Raw genomic sequence first — 22,594 nt, forward strand, 5'->3', positions numbered from 1 at the left:
CGTTGGGTTGCGTTGCTAACTGTGTGAGAAAACAGTTCCTCTAAATACGAAACGGATAAAAGAAAAGAAAACCCCAAGTTAAAAAACATTTTTAAACTGTACAGAAACAGATTATTTCATTCATATATATATAATATTACAGGGAAGTAAAATCCTGCCAGATCTGGTAATTTCATTCGAATCTTTCATGTTGATATGGTAGATTCATGTCTTACGTAACCTGGGCGTTCAGCTCCAAAACCAACCAGTATTACAAACAACAAAGCACCTACGTACGTGCGTAGAAATTTATTTCGGGAAGAGTTCAAATTCAGTGATTATAAATTATGTTCACTTGTAAAATCACCCCGTTAATTAGACTAAATATACAGAAAATGTGGTTTGGGGGTATCGGAACCAGAAAACCCACTCCCTGTGAACAACCCTGTTATGGGTGGGTGATATTGATATACTATGCTTCACTGTATATAGTCGTACTTTGAAATTTGTCCTTTTTGTTTTTGAGGCGTATTACATAACCCGTATTTATAAGGCTTTAAAAATAATCTCGTGCAGTTTTACTATACGAATCGATAGTATAAGTAGTAATAGTAACGGGTTAGATTTCCCGCAGGGATTTGTTGGGTTCTGTTCTCGGCATAAAATGGGCAATTTAGACTTCCCCTAATTTTTCTGTACATTTTACAATCTGTGGATCCATATAGTATAACTGCACCAGTAATTTAATTAAATTACGCACGGCAAACAGTAGGCCTACAAATAATATTACAAATGCATTTCGCGAAAATTAAGTTCCTCTCTTTCACGCTGTGTCTTATATGGAGCAAAAATATGTGAACAAACAGTTCTTAATAGGTTGCGTATATGTAAGCTGAGAATTTCGTTTACGATGAATATTTTATTTCTACTTGTGGCAACATTGTATGACGGAAAGTCCGAGGAAGTTTCAAACTCAGATATGGCAATATTGAGCGCGTAGACGTTTGACAAAATGGAGGTAGTGTTGTTGTTTTCCTTTGTTCTGTCAATACAAAGCACAATTGACAGTTATGTAGTTGTAGTTTAACGTTTTATAGTCATGTTTATTATTAAAGGTATGTTAGTATGGAAGTGATTGGTAACTACAGTATATGTTTGTGCTGTTGATCATTTGTTAATGTGATTTTTTGTTTTGTTCCAACAATTACAATTTGTTTCTTTGAGTGAGAAGTGTTTGCTTCGTGAGAACGATGACATTCGTATATTATCTTGTTTTTAGCAAGTTTGCTGAACAATGCGCTGGATTAGCTATTATCCATATTCACTTACGTATTTTTCGGGAAGTAACGTACTAAATAAGTTATTGCGCGTATATTACTGATAATTGCGTTACTGTAGTTTGAGAATACGGGTACTGTTAGAAAATTAATACATAAATCATGTAAGTAAAATCGACTTAGTACGTGAGAAAAAGGCCACAGTAAAATAATCATTGCAATCACTTCGAAGACATATTTCTCGGTGCAGGTTCACTTTAGGAAGGCATAAGGATTATGGCTATAATTGTTGTTTCTGGTCAAAATCACCCAAGCCTGCATAAATACCACCTGTTCATGGTTATTGGTTACTTTTGCACAAGTATTTATTTCTGACCCAGCGTAGATGTAAGAGTCGAAGTGAGCGAGTGTGTGCATTGTTTAGTCAATTGAATTAAACTCTTTAATCTGCGTGGGCATTTTCTGTGTTTTTGTTGGCTTCGGTTATGTTCTGTTATGTTAGTATTTAGTAATTACACGTACGTAACATCAACTTATTTCTCCTGTAATCATTGTGATTTTACCTAATTTTGGCCCCCCAGTTCCAAAATTATCTCCCTAGATGTTCTTCCGTGGAACAATGCAAAAAACATTAATTCTGACGTACAGATTTATAATATTTCATCAAATTCAAACAACATTTTCCGTCACTTCCTTGCTTTGCAGGATTACATAAGATACTTTATTTTCATAGCGCATGCACGGATCAGTAGTGTGCGTGCAAATTGATGGGACATAAGAATGATTATTCTTGCCAGAAACGACCAACCTGTGCTAGTTGTCCATTATTAGAAAAAAGTTGTATTTATTGCACGTCTAGGCAAGCACGAAGCGATAGACAAACGGTATTCATGCGAAAAACACCACTAATTTGTGCTAGCTCACCACTGCAAGCAAGTTCGATCGTGCTTCTATGTTATATTACAAGTACCGTAATATGGTTCTCGCAATGTTTCAACGTGTATGACACAGGATAACTCATGTGATAGAAACACGTCTGTTGTGAACGCTTCCATAGTACTCAGAATTATCGGTAGGTATACGACTTGAAACCACTTGTGATTGTTGAATACTACTAACCTTATCCTTGTAAACATAAATTACGGTTTCCCGACATTTAAGCCATTTAATTCGTTAAATCCCGTCAACTTTTCAACATACGGTAAGAATAATTACTTACGAAGAGGTTAGGTAAGGTTTCTTTTTCGTATTTAGTACATAGTTTTGGCTGGGTGGAGCTTTTCGGATCTTAATCTGTATTTATATCTGCCCTCTTTTATATACACTCACTCATTGTAATCATAATACTCCTAGGGGAAAAGAAAACACCATGAGCTGGACAGTTCATTTCTTGTAAAGGATTCCATTGTGTTTGGCCTTCATTTTCTTTTCATTATTACTTACCTTACACAGTGGTGCCCACCCCCCTCATGTCCATGACGCACCCCCCCTCAATTGTCTATCCGTAGGTGTTCTTCCACGAAAAAAAAATCTTTTCGATTAATTTTTACACCCCCTCAAACATTTATATAGATTTTTACCCCCCCCCCCCAAATATTTCAATGACGCAGTTTGCGTCATAGCCCCCCCCTTGTGGGCACCCCTGCCTTACAGATAAGTTGTATACATAAATTGCATCCATAAGCAAAACTTTCTTACGTAACCTCCTACCTTGGCTACCTATTGTCAGTCGTTACTCTTGCGAACATTAGGTTTAAACTTAGTTATATGTCATATTATTCTTTCAATTGATTAAACTAGTCTTATCGCACATTGTAATTTAAGAGTAAGAAATCGATAGTTTCTAAGTATTTCAGGAAGGTGAGTAAATGTATAGTGTTTTTTTACGAGCGCCATACAGAAAAAAGACAGGCAGAGAAATGTTAATACAAAAAATAATATTCACACATAATAGGAGTAATATGTAGCCTGATCCATCCAAATAACAGAATATCCTGTTAATCTTATGGCACCCTAACCCTCCGTGCTATTCGCTCCAACACTACGGAATTCTCGTGTACAAGCATATCAAAGAACGCTTGATTCATAGTCATAGAGACTAAATGGGGGAGAGAGGTGTGCAAAGCGCTAATAGAATACGAATACCAAGTCATTGTACTGAAAAAGTATCTGTACGCTAATGTATTGGTCAACCTGTATGGTTAAAATAAAAGAAAAACGCTAATAGAGCACGAATTTTTCAGGTAACGGCAATTTTTGCAATGAAACGTTCATTATATTTGTATAACATGGGTGTTCTCTATGTGCACATCAATACAATATGTAAAGCTTGATGCGTGTAGACGGATGAACTTTTGGAACAAGTAAATAGCTTCATATATTTTATTCTAAAATTTCTATTCCCTTATTAAAAATGCTCATTCCGTGAGCGAGTTTACATTTTTGCACGAATGTTGCTGACTTATAACGAGTGTGCACGAATTCACACATCTACCAGAAGTGCCTCCACCAGTGTAGAGGCCAGAGAAAGAAGAGCCAGGCAAGATGAGGGTTAGAGCTCAAGACGCAAATGCGGGTATTATTTGCACTTACTGACTTGATCAGATTGTGACTCTCATTAAGATCAAATCACTTTAAACACATTTGGCACTTTAGCACAGGGATTTAAAGTTGGAGTGACACTTCTTGTTAAGCTGATTATCTTTTTTTATAAATGCTGCGCTTTCTTGACCTACGTAGTTGACAGTTTAACAATTCTGTATACACTAACAACGTGAGTCTTGTAGGTATTTACAAAATATTTTCAAGTCTCATTTTAGTATGTACAGAAGAATTGTTACGTGATTAGTTATGTCATTAAAAAAAAAAAAAAAAACATTAACATACATTTCTACAAGGGAACGCAGTGGCTGAGTAGTAGAGCACCTACTTCTGTTAAGTAGGATCCTTGATTCGATTCCAGCTCCCGCCAGGTGGGCTTTGTGGTGAACAAACGTTGTGCGTGGGTTTTCTTGGTTTTTTCTTCGTCTCCCTTAGCTTCAAAATATAAAGGTGAGACGTTAATTTCTTCTTAAACACTCAATTTAAGAAAGAAATCTCATTCCAACCTGACACCCTTGCACTAGAGGTGGAAAATGTTTAAAGTAATTTAATTTTAATATGAGTAACTTAACCTGGTGAGCAAATCCACAGCGTTAGTGACTGGAAGCGTACAAAAAAAAAATCAATAAACTAAGTTAGTGTTTTCACTTACATTTTTTTATAATTGATAAAAAATGTGTCGATTTCTGTCGTTTAAGTACATCATTTACTTTTCTAATAGGCTTTGTAACAAAGGGAGAAATAGCTTGAATATCTTAACATCATTTGAGTTACGTTCCAGTCTCTGTATATGTAGCCATATTCAGAACTTACCTAGTTCGTTTAATAGGATTTCTAGGCCTATTAAAGAGAGCATAGTGAGAAATCACTTCATATGGTGAGCAACGTTCTGCTGCCAGTAATTGCAATAGAATGCTGAAAAGAAAAATAATACAGTTTCCAGGTAGCAAGAACGTGTGAAATTCCGAATCTTCAAGTAGCCAGTAGTTCTGCCTGATGACTGCAAAATAGTGTCCATGAAGTAATTTTGGCTGTGTTGTATACGGGAAAGTAGCGAGGTTTGGTATGAGGTGGTTTCTTTGTAAAATGTAAAGTCAGAGAAATAATGAGCCTCGCGTATTGTTGCTTTCCTGGTTTCTTAAATGTCTTCAGAAAAGTATGTTGGAAACCTCACTGCAATAAATCGAGCTCTTTGGTTAGGATGAAACTGAGTTTTATGTTTTTGTTTCAATTATTGTTGGAATAGATCAGTGTGAATAAAGTTAACTACAAAGTAATAACAGCCTGTAACTAAATCTACATAGTCCCACAGATAATACAACAAAGTATCATGCCTTAATACAAATGTGCATGCATATATATTAGTCCACCAATTTTCTTTTCAAATCATTAGTACATTATTTTAGTTGAAAACAACCGCATCAAACTTGGCCCAAGCTGCTTCACATTGCTTAGGACTTCTTTTCAGCAGTGAGATAGAGCTAACTACTAATGCTAGGCAAAAGGAAGTGAAATCCCTTTCCTGCTCTTTTTGGTTCTAGGGAAGTAATAGAAGCTTTTAACTTAAGTGGTCTGACTCAGTTGGTTTTACTGCCTTCTGGCATCATGTAGCACTTCAGTATAGCGATAATAATACGAAGAGAGATGAATTTGTTAAGCCGTTAATATAGTTGTAGTTTTGTTTCTAATTTTCAGCAAGGGCAAAAATCTGCAATGTAATTTCACAGTAATTTGGGCGCTGAGCTAGAAAGAACGGAATTCGACAGTATTTCTGTTTAATTAGAACTACAAGAACTATGTTTAGTAGATTGCTTGTTAGAAATTTTGTGCTTGTTTAAGAAGCTTTGCGCCTATATACTGTAAGCCCTAAAAGTATTGACTGTACTGCTCGTCCAAACACTACACTAAACATTACTTCTTAATTCATAATATGTTCACATTGAAATCCTGTACGATCTTGCTTACTTTCCAGTCTTTTTGGTCTTAATCAGTTAACGTTTGGTTTGAAATATTAGCCACTTGCTTATCACCAGTAAATGCTATGTGATTGAGATTTTGTAATCATCTAATATGTCTATTAAGAAATATAAAGTTATAGAGGATCTTTAATGTATTAACGTTTTACTTACTGGACTGCTCTGTCAATGTTTATAGTGTTTAACGTCCTTTTTTGAGATAAGAGAACCAAATCTCGTGTATTTCCAGCAGGGTTTGAACACGCTCCAGCACTAAAGGCTAGAAATTTAAACTAGCCCCGATGGGATGGTACTTCCATAAAAAGAGAAAGGTAAATGCAGTTATAAACTATATTCTTTTTGTTTTATTATTGAGGATTAGAAAATATGAGACTGGTTTTATAGCCAGGGTGAAATCAACAATGGCTTGTTTACAGAAAATGTATTCTGAACTGTCAAGATAATGGTCCATTTATTTTAAAACTACTTTGTTAGTTTGTGGATGTTCGTCTCGATATAATATAACTATGACACGAAAGCTAGTTGCCATAGAGCAGTTTCGTATTACTAGTCGAAGAACTCAAATGTAATTTCCGAGCGTTCAGATTGTACGTAGCTTTTGTTGAATTCGCCCGTACTACCCGAAACGCCTCCTGTTTCTGTTCATCCAACATTGAACAATCCTTTGTTGGGGTAGTGGTGAAAGATTGGAAAGGAAAGAAGCATGTTTTGTCATTAATAACATTGCTTCGTTTCTGTTTTGTACATAAGAGATTATATGAATCGATCCGTGTGGGGAATTTCACTTGATGTTTTAGCATGGAAATGCAGCGTAATTTTGACTATACTACTAGCATTCTAAAGGTATTCATGCAAACGAATTTATTGAGCAATAAAACTCTCTCATCGAAGGAGCAATTGCGAACTGCCGCAAGTTGTTCAGGTAAATTAGGAATAATCAGGTTTATGTATCAAAAACTAACCTGGACAATGTCCCTTTTTAAAAGAATTAGAAAGGAACATTATCCAGGTTAGTTTTTGATATAATGTGCTCTATATGCTCAATTAGTAATAATAAATTACCACACTTTTTTTCCTTTTTTTTTTAAAACAAGTACCACAATTTTTTTAAGTAAAATAAGCATGGAGGGGATTTCCCCCTCCCCACAATGAAATTGTCTTGGTTTTCGAACACAGCTCGGAAGGCGCTCGTCTTCTAATGTTGCGCAGGAAAGAGACAATTATAATTTGTTCAATAATATCAGTGAGTGTGTATACCGCAAAATTGATGTTTGTTGTTTATACAACTTTTAACATAAGGATGTCATTTAAAAGATAAAAGGGTAACTATAGCCTACTTGTTGACATTTGTAAATATTTGTGTCAGATGTTCTTTTTTTACTTCATGAAATTTGAGAACGTTGGAATAATTTTTACCAGAGTTGCGCCCCCCTCCCCATTTTCTCCTGTTATATACAGTATGTATTTATTCATTCATTTGCTTTATATATTTCTCCTCAGTTACCTGGGTAGCATTTTCGATTTGAAAAAAGGATTTTTGATTTATCTGTACAATCCTATTGGGTAAAATGTTCGAAATATTTCGAGAAAAGAAATTGAGGATATGGGTAAATATTCGTGCTAACAATGGGGTCTTATGCTTATCAAATCAAAAATAATGTCTTTACTTCTAAAACACAAATGTTCCTAGGGTAAGAGAGAATAAATCTAGTTTTATTATAATGTACTTCCAATTCCAAACGTACGTTATTGATTTTTTTTTTTTTTTTTTTTTTTTTTTTTTTTTTTTTTTTTTTTTTTTTTAAATAGTTCGTCTCGTATGGGGTCAAGAAAAATATTGTGTACAATCTATATCCTATATAGAAGTTATTATCCTACCTCGTAATTACTGCGTTTGGTATGTCTATGTCATTGTTTGTAGGGTTAAGTAAAATATTAATAGTGAAAATGAAACTGCTGTAAGAAACGAAATGCATGAATCAGATATAAACTTGTAACAGTAGCGTTAGTACTGGCGCCTTAAATTAATACTAACCAGAGAAGAAACCTAATAATGCATAGTATAAAAGTAAAGATTGCATGGTGTATATACTGGGATGAATGTTCAAGTTGTTGATAAGGGGCTGATAAACTGTGAATTCATTTTCTAAACAATTTCAGTGGAGCCTGAATGCATGTTGAAACCTCATAAGTATCACATAAGATAATCTAATACTATCGTTTCACTTCCGCCTTCAATTAGGTCTGGCATATGCCAACTAAAAGCAACTTTGTCAATGAAGAAGCTAACATGCATAAGGAAGAAAGTTAGTATGTGATTGTTACTTTTCTTTGTACGCGTTACTCTTCATTAATGAATCTGAAGAGTATTGCAGTATTGTTGCTATTAAAACTTAGTACTAACATTTCAATATTCCTTAGGGAAATGCATCCAATATTACGGAATATAAAGTTTCCAAACTATTAGATGTTACTTTCCTTAGGAATAATAAAAAGTTAGTGCTAAGTTGATTTGTAATATATATATATATATATATATATATATATATATATAAAATTCGCTGTATTAGTAAATGCTGCTGTTCTCGGACAGTTATAGTATTGTTTGTGATTCCTTAATTTCTAAATACTATTATTAGTACTACTATAAAGTTCATGATTCTTCTATGAATGTAACCAATTTAGTACTTAATCATAAGTAATCTTTTATAAGAAGCTACGGAAAGAAATTGGAGCAGGTACATTGCATGCTAACGTTAGTTTTCAGCTAACAGGTACTTTTCTATCATTGTATATTTAATAAGTGATAAGTAATGAAGGTAAATTCATATATTAGGCTAATTTCAATTTTAAAAACCAAGCGATCTGGAGAAAATTGTATAGGATTACGCAGTAGCGTAGCTAAGATCTAAAAGTTGAAATCGAGTTAAATGTTTATCTGATTTGACGAGTCAGCGTTAGTGTGTAAAGTAATTATAATCATTGCGTTTAGTTAATTTTCATATGCTTTAGCTTCCAGTCATGTCCCTTTTTGCTTTCTGCTCTTGGCTACGCAATTGCTACTGATATTAAAGTTAAGCACATTTCAGGTCCAACATTAACAATAAATCGAGTTGAAATCTCTTTATTTTGAAAGCTTTAAATTCTATCGTGGTCCCTTTAAATTTTTTATTCGCTGAGAGCTGCAAGTTAGATTTACCTTGTTAGAGAAAAAAGAATATCCAAAATCTAATACAGTATGTGATAGAGCTCATATTAATTTAAAACTACCGTTTTCTCCACTTTCATGAAGTGGTGCTTTTTAACTAAAATTAAACCGCTTAATTGGAACAGGAAGAACCTTCTAATTGCATGGCTGTAGGAAGGAATTTTTGATTGGCTGCATGTCATCTGCTTCGTCTTGGGTCTGCTACTCACTACTTCGGCTACTAACTAAGCTGTATCTTGTGGTGAATACGTATTAAAAAGTTGTAGCACCACATGATTCAGCTTAGTTTGTGGCCACTTAATCTGCACAAGGGACTGCCACCTCACTTACTACAGTCTGTTTCTGCATTTGCAAGAAGAATTGTACAAGTAGGTTTGTTCCAGTGTGTTCTGACAATTATATTCTAGTGATTATGTGGTAGTTAGGAGGAGAATCCCATGCCTGCATATAAACAGTTTAACCAGTAATAGGGGAAATGAAATAATTAACTTCAGTTTCAGGTGGCACATAAGTTTCTGGTTCAAGTGCCAAAGGACACTTCATGAATATCAGGTAACATATAAGTTTGATTATTAAAGTGATTCTAAATCGTCAAGTCCAGTTTTTGACGAACTTTAAATGTTAATCAAAACCTTTACTAGTGTCTTCTACCAAAGTTTTCGTCGAGAAAAAATATAGCTGTAAACAAAGCAGGGCTCTTTTAACTATATAGGAAAAGTTGGTGTGAATGTATATGTATACTAAGTCTAATGTAGAACAAGATTGTTTTTCCTAGTGACCCAATTCTTTTACCTGCACTTTTCTCACTGTGCATTAGTTTAAGTGTACGCAGTAAATTATCATTAATATAGTAAGTATAAATAGGAATATAAATATTTACATACCTAGCATCTGCTTCTTTTCTTTGGATCCTTATAATTTCGATACTTGTTATACCTTCCTGGTATCTTCTACGGAGTATTTAAATCGAGTAGATGTTACATGATGCTTTTACCATTATATAATGGACACAATTCTAAAATCACTGCACGTTGTCATAAAATTCTAAATGTCACATGAAAAAATATTCGAAAACTTAATAAATAGAAGTGTTTTCCTGCACATATATGCATAACCACATCTTTGTAATGCAGAGGCGCCAATCACTCTGGTCGTATACAGGAAAATATTTTTTACTCTTAAGTTGTGAAATATATTTTTTGCAACAGCTTGAGTTAGAAGAATGTGCAGTGATTGAGAAGTTGTGTCCGCCAAATGATGGTAAAATAATCACGTAACATCTTCGCGCTTTAGACACTCAGTAACGGTCTGGTTAAAAGAAGAATACACTAATTAGGTATGTAAATGTTTAGTTTCCTAATATTTATTCATAATGGTGTAGAAAATGATATAATAACATATAATAACCAGTGGTGTTCCCGTAGGAATTACTTCTTCTAGTTACTCCATTTAACCACTAATCTTATTTAGAAACTAATTTTCAAAGAATGGAGTTATGAAAAGTATCTACCTTAATAGTATCTGAACTAAGATTACTAAAATCTTTCTAAACTTTGTTGTATCTGAAGTTGCTTGTCAAAATATGAAAATTCTTATGAACATGAGTGGCAGCTCCGTGGTAAAATTTAAATGTTTTGTTCTAGTCACACCATTCGAAGGTGAAACGTTTCAGTTAATAGTAACCTGAATGTGGTGTTAATGAATTGTAGTATTATACCTAGTCATACCATAAACACTGTCCCAAAATTCTAAGTACATTTCGTCGGACGCTCGCCGCCACTGCTTTCACAAGTTCCGCTGTTCGTACTCTGAGTGGTCTTCCTTACCGCGGTGATCTTTCATAGTTCCAGTCTCAACAAAGCGCTGGATAGTGCGGTAAACGAATTTTTTACTAATTTGCAGCTTCTGGAGGGTTTTGAAAATCTTCACTTGTGATTTGCCTACCTTGTGCAACGCTATCACGGACACACGATTTTCATATTCGCCCCATTCCATCTTCAATATTTAACAACTGACACCTTTACACTTCTTCAGCTCATCCAGCAATGACTCACGATACCGCTCTTGACATCGTTTGCTTGTATGCGCGGAAGTACAGTCACCCTCAATAATTGGGACAGTATTTATGGTAAGACAAGGTATACTCATTGAAGCTTTTGAATATTGTACGTAAGTAATGTATCTGGAAAGACTTTGTAGATTGATAATTTTGTGTTGTAGGCAGTTTAAAGTAACTGAGTGTAATACGTGTCGTCATTGCAGATAGATAGTAAGATTTAATTTAGTAATATATAAATTAATCGAAACATGTACTAAGTTTTGCATTAAATATACATTGGATCTGTAAATAATATTCAAGTTATTGGAGTATATTTAATGTGCACATATATAGTGGATTCGTGACTATCGAGACTAGTTCCAAAAAGAAAGAAAGAAAGAAAAACTTCGTAATCAAACTTTTTTTTTTTTTTTTTTTTTTTTTTTAACGATCTACTCGACTTGTAACGCCTTCATAAGAACGCGACTTTGCCAAGATCATCTATAGAGAACTTTTGCTTTAAAAAAAACATTATTTATCAATTAACAGTAAAAAAAAAAAAGCTTAAATCGTTTAAGAATTAGGTTTGTTTTTTTGTTTACTGCAATTAAATTAAATTATAAAATTTTTAAATTGTGTATATTATCCTTTGACTTCTTTTTTTCTCTGTAGTATTTTAAAACGTACAGTATTGTACATTTATAAAATACTAGCTTACCATAAGGTTGGAAAATACGAAAAGAACGAGTTTTGGTGTAAATAGTGTGTTTTTAGTGGTATGAATGGAACTTAATTATAGAACTCCGGCCTGCCTTTTCGTCGTATTAGAATGGATAGTTGGGAGATGTGTACTAGGGATCTCTGTTGTGCAGTCACCAGCAAAAGTAAGAATAATGCGTAATATGAGACATTCGAAGTAGTATGGGCAAACTCAACAAAATTTGAACGCTCGGAAATTGCGTTTGTGTTACAAACAGCCCTGGCAGCCATTTTCATGTCTATATCTATCGTTTATGGAATTCTTTCATCTTCCCCATAGTTTCAAAATAAGTGGGCAGTTATATTGGCCATTTAGAGTGCGTTTTCAGGAAACAAGCCTTTGTTGATTTAAGCATTTTTATCTGGAAATCTCGTATGTTTCTATATAAAAGAAAATAAAATGCTCGATTCGATCCGAAGTTTAACAAAAGATTTATATATATATATACTCATTTTTGCTTGTGGTTGCATATTTTTGCTGTGTAATATAAAATAATAGTTTTTAGCAAATTTCTAAAGCAAGAGTAAAATCTTATTCTCTACATGATATGTAAAGGGTGGCTCAAAAGTAAGTATAAAGTACCGTACTGATCAGCTCATTGCATTTTATATTATTTCTTATTGTTATCCATCAGGTAGATTTAGTTTCTTTATTATTTGTTCTTAATGTGTTTTTACTTATATCTTAAGCTCGGAAGAGCCGAAACAAATAAACCCATAGACTAGAATGTTCCACTTGATCATTGCAGGGGTGTATACCTACTTTTGGGCCACCCTATATGTGCAATGCAACAATCGTACTTACAATGTAATTGTCATGCACTGAAATAGAATTATACAATATATCATCATTGCCTCTTCCAGGTTTTCATTTCGAACATGTGTGTAAAATACGTTTGAGAATGACTGTATTTACAGTTAGCTGGCTTTTTTGTTTTGTTTCTCCACCTATTACCGCTTAGCCAACTACAGTTGGCACATTATATGTTAGGTAGTGATATATGAAAAAGATGGCAACTCGGGGTCTTGATTCCTAAGAAGGTAATTGGATATGTCATTAAGTCATGTGCGATAAAATTCACACAGTTTTCGAAACAAAAACCAAAAGGCAATTTTAAAATTTGAAAAACATTCGAAGATTAGGGAGGGAAGAAATGACAACAGTATTTTCATCCTAACAATCCTGGCCTTTTACTATCTAGAAGTAACTCCGAAATCCTTTCCATTCCATTTCATAGAACCTTTAATGCTCTAGCTCATTATGTTCTCCAAATTAATGTAATATTAAATTTTGTTTACTTAGTTTGGAACAAGGCACAAATTTTAATTGCAAATGATTCTTAACCACATACTTGATCATTAGCAGTTCGAAAACCCAGTAAGTCAACTTTCATGAGTATTTGTCAGGAATTTAATTCTATATTAAGTACTATTTCTTATTTATTTTAATAAAATGTTCATTTATATAATCCTATTAAAAATCTTTAGTGAGCAAATAAGGTTGGTCTATCCATAGATACCTAATGTTCAAAACAGTGGATGTTCTAGTGTACATATTTGGTAGGAATTTCTAACATGTAATCATGCTTTAGTTCTTGTGGGATCTAGTCTCTTTGTATCTTAAAATAGTTTGTGTTATTCAGTTCTAACACGTTGACTGCCAACATATGTAAGGGTAAATTGCGTGAGCAGACCGCAAGTAATTTAACGTGTTTATGTTAAGATTAATAAAGAAGCACATGTTTAATTTGGAAATCAACCTGAGTAGACTGATTTATAGGACTGTACTGGATGTGATTAGTTTCGAAATCTTACTTATATGGTGAACTCCTTTTGTTCTTTTGATATCAAGAAAACACTCTAGCAATGCTAAAGCCTTCATACATGTCCAATGATAAAATATGCATCTCCTTACGCTGCTCTCATTAAAAAAGAAAAAAATGTATGTTTTTATGTATTGATCATTCTATTAATATGATTGTTAATGTAGTTATATTGTATAAAATGTATCGCCAAGACCTAATAAATTATATTTAATATATTTAATGTTTTCTTGTGACCTAGCAGTTTTTCGTAGATCCTATTTATGTAATTAGTGCTGGAAAAGCAATTCAACAAAATGTTTCCATACTTGTTTAACTCAAAATGTGTTGTAAAAATTAAATTTTCACAATTTTTTATGTCAAATTTATAGTCATCCTCTTCAGAGAAAGGGCCTGTAAGAATGCGATCATGTGACAAATGCACGGTTTATTACAGTTGATCCTAGTTGCTGATCCCTGACTGGTGTTAACTAGGAGAAAAAGTGTAACGTTGATAATAGAATAGTATCACTTGTGCCCCTCGTATAATGTTTCAGCGTACCTGTAAGTGAGAACTATTGGAGAACTCTGGTTCCTTCATTTAGAATCTGATTTATACAAAATAAAATTCTGATAATTTTTCTAACAGCAAATTTTAGCTCACTTATCAGTTCTAAGTTCTAAAGCAAAAGAAGTTACTGGTTTTCGCGTTATGGTGCCACAGAAATTGTCAAATTTGAATTTCCATTGTCGTATTATGCTCATATAAACAATCAATGGAGCAAATTGTTTTCGTTATCACATTCCTAGGTTGATTGTGTTTTGATATTGTCGCAGCCCTAGTTTCCTGCATATAATAAAAATTGCCTTTGAAATCAAAACACGTTGAACGAGAACCAAATCTCTTCACAAAGTATTTGTTCTAGTGGACCCAGGTAACACAATAGTAAATAGTGGAGAAATGGACTTTAGCATATGAATTTGTCCTTTCTTAAACCACGGGTTCTTTTGAGCTTGCTTCTTTTTAAATCAATAAACAATCTTTGCTGATTTCATATGTCATAACTGTGCTTAACTTTTTCATAACATTGAACAAAGAACCTTACATGAAATGATTACCTATTTACAGAATGAAGTGTCTATATAAATCAGGATTATAAAAAACCCATTTTTTAAAACTCAAACCAATGGGGTTTATTGGGTAAAATTGGGTTTTATTAAATTCCACTTACATTTAAAGCTATATTCGTACTTAAGATACCATTTAAGCATTCGCGTTCTGTTCTCCACATGAAACTATTTGATTCTTTTATGGGGCCGCGTTGGCTCACCCCTGGCGCTAGTTCCTGGTTTGATCCCAGCTCGTGCCAAGCAGGCTTCGTTGTGGAGAAACGCCGTGTGCATGGGTTTTCTCGGGGGTTTTCCGCCTCACTTTCGCTATGGCGCTATTATTCATATCACCATCATATATGCCTTAGCTTCGGTATATAATCGTGGGACATTGAACTAAACTTAAGGAAAGAAAGGTCGCACAAGGGAAACCAGCCCCTCTGCATGTCATGGGACACATTTTGCACTATTGACACTTGCTTATATTTCGATTTCTAGAAAGAAGGAAATAGACAATTTTGCAGAGTAAGAAAAAGACGGGAAATTCTATATTATATAGAATAGGAATAAAATCCTGTTACACTCAGGATTCAAATCCCTAATCCAGTCGTCCTGACTGAATTTTCCTTTAGTCTCCCCCAAAACACGCCAGACAAATACTAGATAGTACTTGGAAGTTCAGGAGCCATGGATTTAGAAAATGGCCTTATTGAATGGGATTTTTTTAGCACTGAAATGTTGGAAATGATTTTTTTCTCATTTCCAGTTGCAAGTTTGTTTTCTTAAAATAGATCTTACTATTAAAAGGCCTTTGTAACATACGATAATTGCACTATACATCGCAGACTCCGCCAGAATTCGCTAGTTTCACGATCTGATTTCCGTCAGCGTTGAGAAGATAAAGGTATATCTTAAGTAATTTCCTTTTGTAAGTGAATCGTTCACGATTTATTATTAACTGGCATATGGAGAAAGAAATTTTATTACTTATTTATATTATACTACAAGAAAAAAGGAATGTAGTCGCACTGCATTTTATTCCAGACTAGCTGAAGTGCGTGTTTTTTACCTGGGAGAATCAGGTTATGAAAAATCTTTGAGCATGGAAGTGCAACAATAAAAACTCCATACCATCTTCTATTTTTGATATGCATTTTGAACTACTTTCTTCCTTACGATACGCCCTTTAAGCAAAGTTACATGATAAAATTCTAGCTTGAGGTAGGTTCTATGTTCAGAAACTCATTTCAAACTGATCAACCACTTCCCCGTGACGCAACCGCAAAGAACACAGAGTCGTACAAACAATAGAAATTTTCAAAAACAGGAAATACGTGTCCCCTTATTTTTAACGAAGAGTTGATATACCAAATTTCATCATCCTAACTTGATGGACTCGAGATGCTGAAATTGCGAACCCCCTCTACTTCCATTAGCATGCACCCTTCAATCAAAGTTATATAACCAAACCTCAAGATAGATACTATGTTCTAAAATTCATTTCAAACTGTTCAACCGTTTCACCGTGATGTGATCACAAATAACAGGTAGCATCGCTTTCGATGTGAAGAAAGGAATTCCCCCTTCCCTCAAAACGAAAAATTTCAAAGAAAACGTTGAGGCACCTACACACGTATTTTTAAGACTTTGTATACAGAGTTTCATCTTAGTTTTGCGCGTTCGTGATATTGTGCTTTTTACATAAATTTTAAACCTCTAGGATGCACCCTTGAATCAATATGATAAAAATCCAGGTCAAGGTACGTACGACTGCTAAAAAAATTCATTTCGAACTGTTTAATCGTTTCCCGTCATGTGATCACAAACAGGTAAAGAAATTGTGAAAAACACTTACACGGTCCACTGGTTTTTAATGAGGAGTTCATATACCAAGTTCCATCTTCCTAGGTTGCGAAGATCGTAAGATACTCAACGTTTCACATAGATTTTGATCCCGATCCCCACTTCGAACATACATTTTAATCAAATGGTAAAAACCCAGTTTGAAGTAGGTGATAACTACATACAAAAATACATTTCGAACTGATTTTTCCCCGTAATGCGGTCACAAACAAGGTCCTTTTCCTTTTATATAGATTACAGTTGGAACACTGATACAGCGAATTCGATCAGACCCACACAAAATTCCTTTCCTGTACTAAGGAAATTATTAAACAAATTAACTATACCCACATTAAAATTATTTCAATCCAGGTTTAGAAGAATAGTTTTGTAGGTGAGTTTTATCTAAAACAAACTACTAGAGATTTTTGAGCTGGGGAAATTTCCAGCAACCCTGATATGTATAGAAGTGGCAAACGTTGAAGTAGTAGAAAAGCCTGTAGTTTAAATGAAATGAAATGAAAATGTCACTCTTCCATAATATTTACTTCTCAAGGAAGCTTTCATAGTTCACACACACGAATTTCTCCCTTTAATGTACAGGGTTCAAATAGTTAAATAGTACAGTGCATATGGCTCAAAGACATGGTAAATTGTAATTTTCAATATTACTATTAATAAATTAGCCACACAACCCACTTTTTTTTTTGTAATAGTGATGTTTTACACGTTGGTTGAGAATTAATTTACTTGAAGCATAGTATACTTACATGGACTTCGATTTTAGGTAGAATTTTAATATTGGAACATCTTTCTGTTAGAGGGGAGAGAATATGGGTCTTTGCATGTATATACAGTTTCAAAACTGGTAAAATATTTTATTTGAATTAGTCTGAAAGGGTGCCCAGAGCAGTACTAAAACCGTTTGATAAAATGTTAACGTAAGGATATTTTCATAGTTTTTGAAATTGATGTATGTGTGCACTCCTTGAAAGTCAACGGTAAGCATCCTACCTTCGTACATATTCATGATGTTGATCTATCTTTCAGGTATATGTAGGAGTGTTTGAATAGTTTATAATGGTAACAGATATGCTAAACGGCCTGGTTTTTGCCATAGTATGTGGGTTATAAAACCTGAGTTTAGTTTTAATGGGCAATTTTTCATAGGCATGTGAACAGGTTGTTCATGCTGTATGAAAAGCATGACAAATTTAATGCACTGATATGTCTTTAATATTTGCAGCATTAGCAGTACTATGTTCACAAAATTAGAAATTTGGAATGCTCCATCATATTTCTTTTCTGTTCGAAACTAATTACGTTTCTGAGGATATATATTTTTCTCTTGTATAATAACTTTCACGTGCTCTAGGATGTATATTTAACGTAGAAAAGGAACTCACTTTTATCTGGTGCTTTTTATATCTGGTCCTTATTAAAACATATCAGATATTTCAGTCTGTGCTTGGGCCATGATCGCGAACATTTTATCACACATGTACAAACCTGTGAGAGAAAGACATTTTCATAACTAAATACTAATTTTGTACATAGATGAATAGACCGGAATGCACCGTTCTAAGGGAATAGTGAACATAGTGAAATAAGTAGTAACAAGTGAAAATATTAAACAAGACATCTTCCCTAAAAACCTTTTAAACCTTAAAAATGAACTCTCCTAGTTCTAACTGTTAGATGTTTAACACTTTTTAGTGTTCTGTGGACACTTGGAGTATTTCGTTAGTACGTGAATAAAAAATTCATATTGTCTCAGTGATTTCTTCCATTTTTCGATAGGAGTGTTCGCGATCATAGCCCGAACGCGGACTGAAGTATCGAATGTTAAGTTTTAACTGGTATATAAAAGCACCGGATGCAAGATGCTTTTTTTTCTTGTACGTGCTAAATATTATTTCTCTAAATTACAGGGAATCCGAAGGTGTACCAAGTACGACAATTCGTGAAATCTCTTTATTAAAGGAATTGAAACATAATAGTGTTGTGCAGTTATTGGATGTTGTTCACTCAGAGCAGAAGTTGTATTTAGTTTTTGAGTATCTTCATCAAGATTTAAAGAAGTTTCTTGATGGCACAAAAGCTCCATTACCATCAGCTCTTGTTAAGGTAAGCTATTTACAGTGGTTACAGCTTTTTGTATTAGTGGACATCAAGTTAAGCAAAATCATTACAAGTGGTTCCGAATCCCATGTTCTAAGGACCATATTTCATAAAGTATTGTGCTGAAAATGCCTTGTATTCAGCCCATTAACTTCTGTTGTAGTGGCTATTTAACATACTTGAGACGTACTAAATAACTCATTTAAGAGTATGTGTTGGTTCAAACTTTCCTTAAAAAAAGAAGAATCAAGTCTGACTTTCAGCGATAAATTCTCTCCGTTTTCTTTGTATTCTTTAATGAAGTACTGTATTATTGAAGAATCCTTTTCCCTTTTCGATGAATCTTCACTGTAAAGATGCTAGTAAAGCATTTCTCTTCGATATTCTAAACCTATGAAATCTTCCCACTGAAGTAAAGAAATTTCGACTTGTAACGCTGTATAATGCCGTCAAACCATTCCACAGTACTTCATTCGAATATGGCATTGATGAAAACTAATTTTCACCACTTGTGAAACGTTAAGTATGATTAATTAGGATGTATGAATCGAGAACAGGGTGGCTACAAACTCGGTAAACTGGGAAATGTCTGGAATTTAAGAAAACAGAGAATTTTAATTTGCGAAGAATATGATCTTAAGGGTCTTCACTACATCGAAATTAAACTACCGTTAATTTTAGAGTTTTTCTGTAATGTCGTCAAAACAAATAAAAATATTCGAAAAGCAGAAACGTAGTGAACTAGATAATACGATTTTGCATGCAGTGTTTCTTTCAGACATGTTTGGGGGGGGCACTGCCCCCCTGAGCTCTGAGAGTGCCCCATCCCCCGGACGAGACCAAAATAATAGTCCATAATTAATAATAAATAAAATAGTAAAATACTACCAGCAGTGCTCCCCTGGAATACTACTTGTCCCTCCCCCTCCCGAAACTTTTTCTGAAAGAACGACAGTTTGCATGTGATAACGTTATCACAACTAATCGATCTGCTTTCGGTTTTCAACTGTAGATAATTTAGCAGTTTTTGCGGGTTTTGTAAATAGCGGCATACCAAAAACAGATGTGGATTGTGGTAAAGGTATCACATGCAAAATCGTATTGTCTAGTTTCTACTTTTCGAATATTTTTATTTGTTTTGAAGATATTACAGAAAAAATGTAAAATTAGCAGTAGTTTAATTTCGCTTTAGTAAAGACCCTTAAATACACAAAAATTAAAATTTTAAGACTATTTCAGGTGTGGTTGAGTGCTAACTCAGAAACTTATCTATTTTTCACTAATGGTATGTAACAGGCACGCTCTATAGCTGTGCGCATTATCTATTGTTTTTCGCTTGTGTAGTGAGTTATTATATTGGTGAATCATCTACAAAATGCAGTCGTATCAATAATGCAATGGTAAATTCATATTCGTAACTTGCATAATTCCAATCTTTTTCCATTTTTGTTTCCACTGGTTTCGATTTTATGGAATGTCCTGTCCTGCATTACGTGAAGGTAATGTATCTTACAAATAAAATTATTTCGGATTGTGGTTCTGTTTCCTTTGTAATGTGTTTTAATTGTGAAGAGATTGTCTCGAAAACGATTATGAGTTTACAAAGTGCACACCGGCGTATACATTGAGTGAATATTCAATGGATAGCCTGACTAATTTCATGAGACCCTTGATTCTTAAATATGGGATGTGTCTACAGATACCAAAGTGTACTTCCCACTTTGTACTTCTCAGGCTTCCCACCGACTTGAAAAAGTCAAGGAATTTCATGAAAAGCTGAAAAAGTTAGAATTTTAAGTAAGGATCTTCTATTAGAATATATATTCATACTCGACTGTTTGGTAGGGGGCAGTTCGTTTGCTTTGCAAAACTTGTCAAGCAACGCTCACACTATATATACATGTGCGTGCATAGTAGATGAGGAAACTCTTGTTCAGGAAAAATTTAGGTGGTTTTTACATTATAGGCCTCAAAATTTGTAAATAGTCACCTAGAACCGCCTGAAAAGTCAGGGAATTCGTGCGCTCCAAATACAAGGAAACTCTCGAGTAATGTAGTATTTTTTTAATTGATATACGTTTGTGCTTAGTGATCAATCATGCTGCGCCTCATAAGTGTATGAAATACGACTTATCGTCATTCCAAAGTTATTTTGACATTAAAAATGATGCAGTATTTTAGACAAGACTTGTAAAAAATATTTTGTAATTGAAATACAGCTTTCGACAAAGGGGTTATTAAAACTATTCTGGAATTGGAGGGCTAGCACCTCTCTAGAAAATATATCAAGATTGGATTTCTTTTATTTAGGAATTCACTGTCGAATGAAAGAACTGTTAGAAGTTATGATTCAAATTATCGTAAAATAATATTTATTTGTTTCCAGTATACTGTGCGAGTAATGAAGTTGCATGATATGCAATTCCTGTTTTAATGTTGACATGGGCATACTATACTATGGAAGTAAAAACTCGTAAATGAAATATCCATTATGTTCATATATTGCTATTTATAGCGCACACCCGATCGAAGAATGCTACAACTCAAAAATGAAAATTTTGAATTATCATCGCTCAAAAGAAATAGAGAGAAGTAAGCTCAACCTGATGGTAATTTCGCATAAACGTATCTAAACAAATTAATTCTGCCTAGATGGCAGATATAATAGTATTCCAGGGAGCGATTTTGACAGAATAACAAACTTTAAAAGTCATGTTCCCACAAGTGTGTAATCTTGACTTGTAACAGTCTTCCACCTGGTGTTTGATATATTGTTTTTCGCCGAAATCAAGCTACGGACTGGGGTTTTGAAGCTACGGACATAAACAGTTATTCCTTGCTGACTGTTCATTTCATGTGTTAAATTGAGTGAAGGAAACTGATCGAAGGAATGCATCATGTTTCAGATGTTATGTAAGTTTGGAACACTTTCCCGTGTTGATACTAACTGAAATAAAAGTTCGGTGGTATAGTTGGTACAGCGCTTGAGTGTGCGGTATGTGCTTAGTGATAAACATTGAGTGGGCAAGTTTTTTCAAGCTTCTCCCGTTTCCTCTCCTATTCGCATTCGTTCGTACGTAATTGACTCAGTAATTACCATCTCATTTCTGGACGTTAAAACAATGATTTAATGTGAAGTATAAAGGTTGAGCAACAAGCTTTCGTTTATCAATAACAATAAGGCGCCTTCATAATTGTGAAACTGTTCATTTGCAATGATAGATTATAATGGCCTAGAGTTCTTTCATCGTGTAAAGTTTTTTTTTTTTTTTTTTTATAAATCACGAATAAGTTGGTCTCTGCTCGCTTTCTGGCATGGGGATATAGTTTACTTTCGCGATAGTATTCGTTGCTGGAAAACGCCCAAATGTGTGAACCTAATAGAATGCAGAAAAATGGGATTTTATTACAAGAAATTCCAAATGAGTAAATAGCACCCAGAAAATAAATACTTGCTGTTTTAGTTCAATATTTTCATTTCTTATCTTACAAACTTAGCAATACTTAAACGCTTAAACTAAACACAAAAAGTGGCTGTGCGCCAAAAAAGGAAAAGAGGTAGCAAATGCAAGTTTATTTGATGCAGTTCAAGTGGAGTACTTGGCAAAAGAGAACTATATAATACAATCGTAGCAATAGGGTGTTTTATTTACGAAAGCTTATTGTATAGAAAGTCGGTCGAGAGGCGAGGAGGAGGGGTGCATAGTAACATCTTCCTGATAAATTTATTGCTTATTTTGTTTAACATCACTGCTGGTTTAGCAGTATGGTTCAGCTTGCAGATCAAAAGTGAAGAGGTATATACAGTGTTCCTGTGCTGAAAACAAGCATGTCATTTTCCAGGTGTTTCAAGACCACGTTCAATCTTCCTGGTTGTTAGA

At 34.1% G+C, this 22,594-nt stretch overlaps 1 protein-coding gene across 3 annotated transcripts in view; it reads left to right on the forward strand.

Annotated features, from left to right (window-relative positions):
* Positions 1 to 22,594, forward strand: part of LOC145678622 (cyclin-dependent kinase 2-like) — a 128,054-nt gene that overhangs the window by 86,308 nt on the left and 19,152 nt on the right. For all 3 annotated transcript variants that reach the window (XM_081748976.1, XM_081748977.1, XM_081748978.1), the window contains exon 2: positions 18,524 to 18,719. In XM_081748976.1, coding sequence (XP_081605102.1) covers positions 18,524 to 18,719 — 196 coding nt within the window. The remainder of the gene's footprint in view (positions 1 to 18,523; positions 18,720 to 22,594) is intronic.

The sequence above is a fragment of the Thermobia domestica genome, chromosome 2 (assembly GCF_964235325.1).
Source record: "Thermobia domestica chromosome 2, izTheDome1.hap1.1, whole genome shotgun sequence".
NCBI lineage: Eukaryota > Metazoa > Arthropoda > Insecta > Zygentoma > Lepismatidae > Thermobia > Thermobia domestica.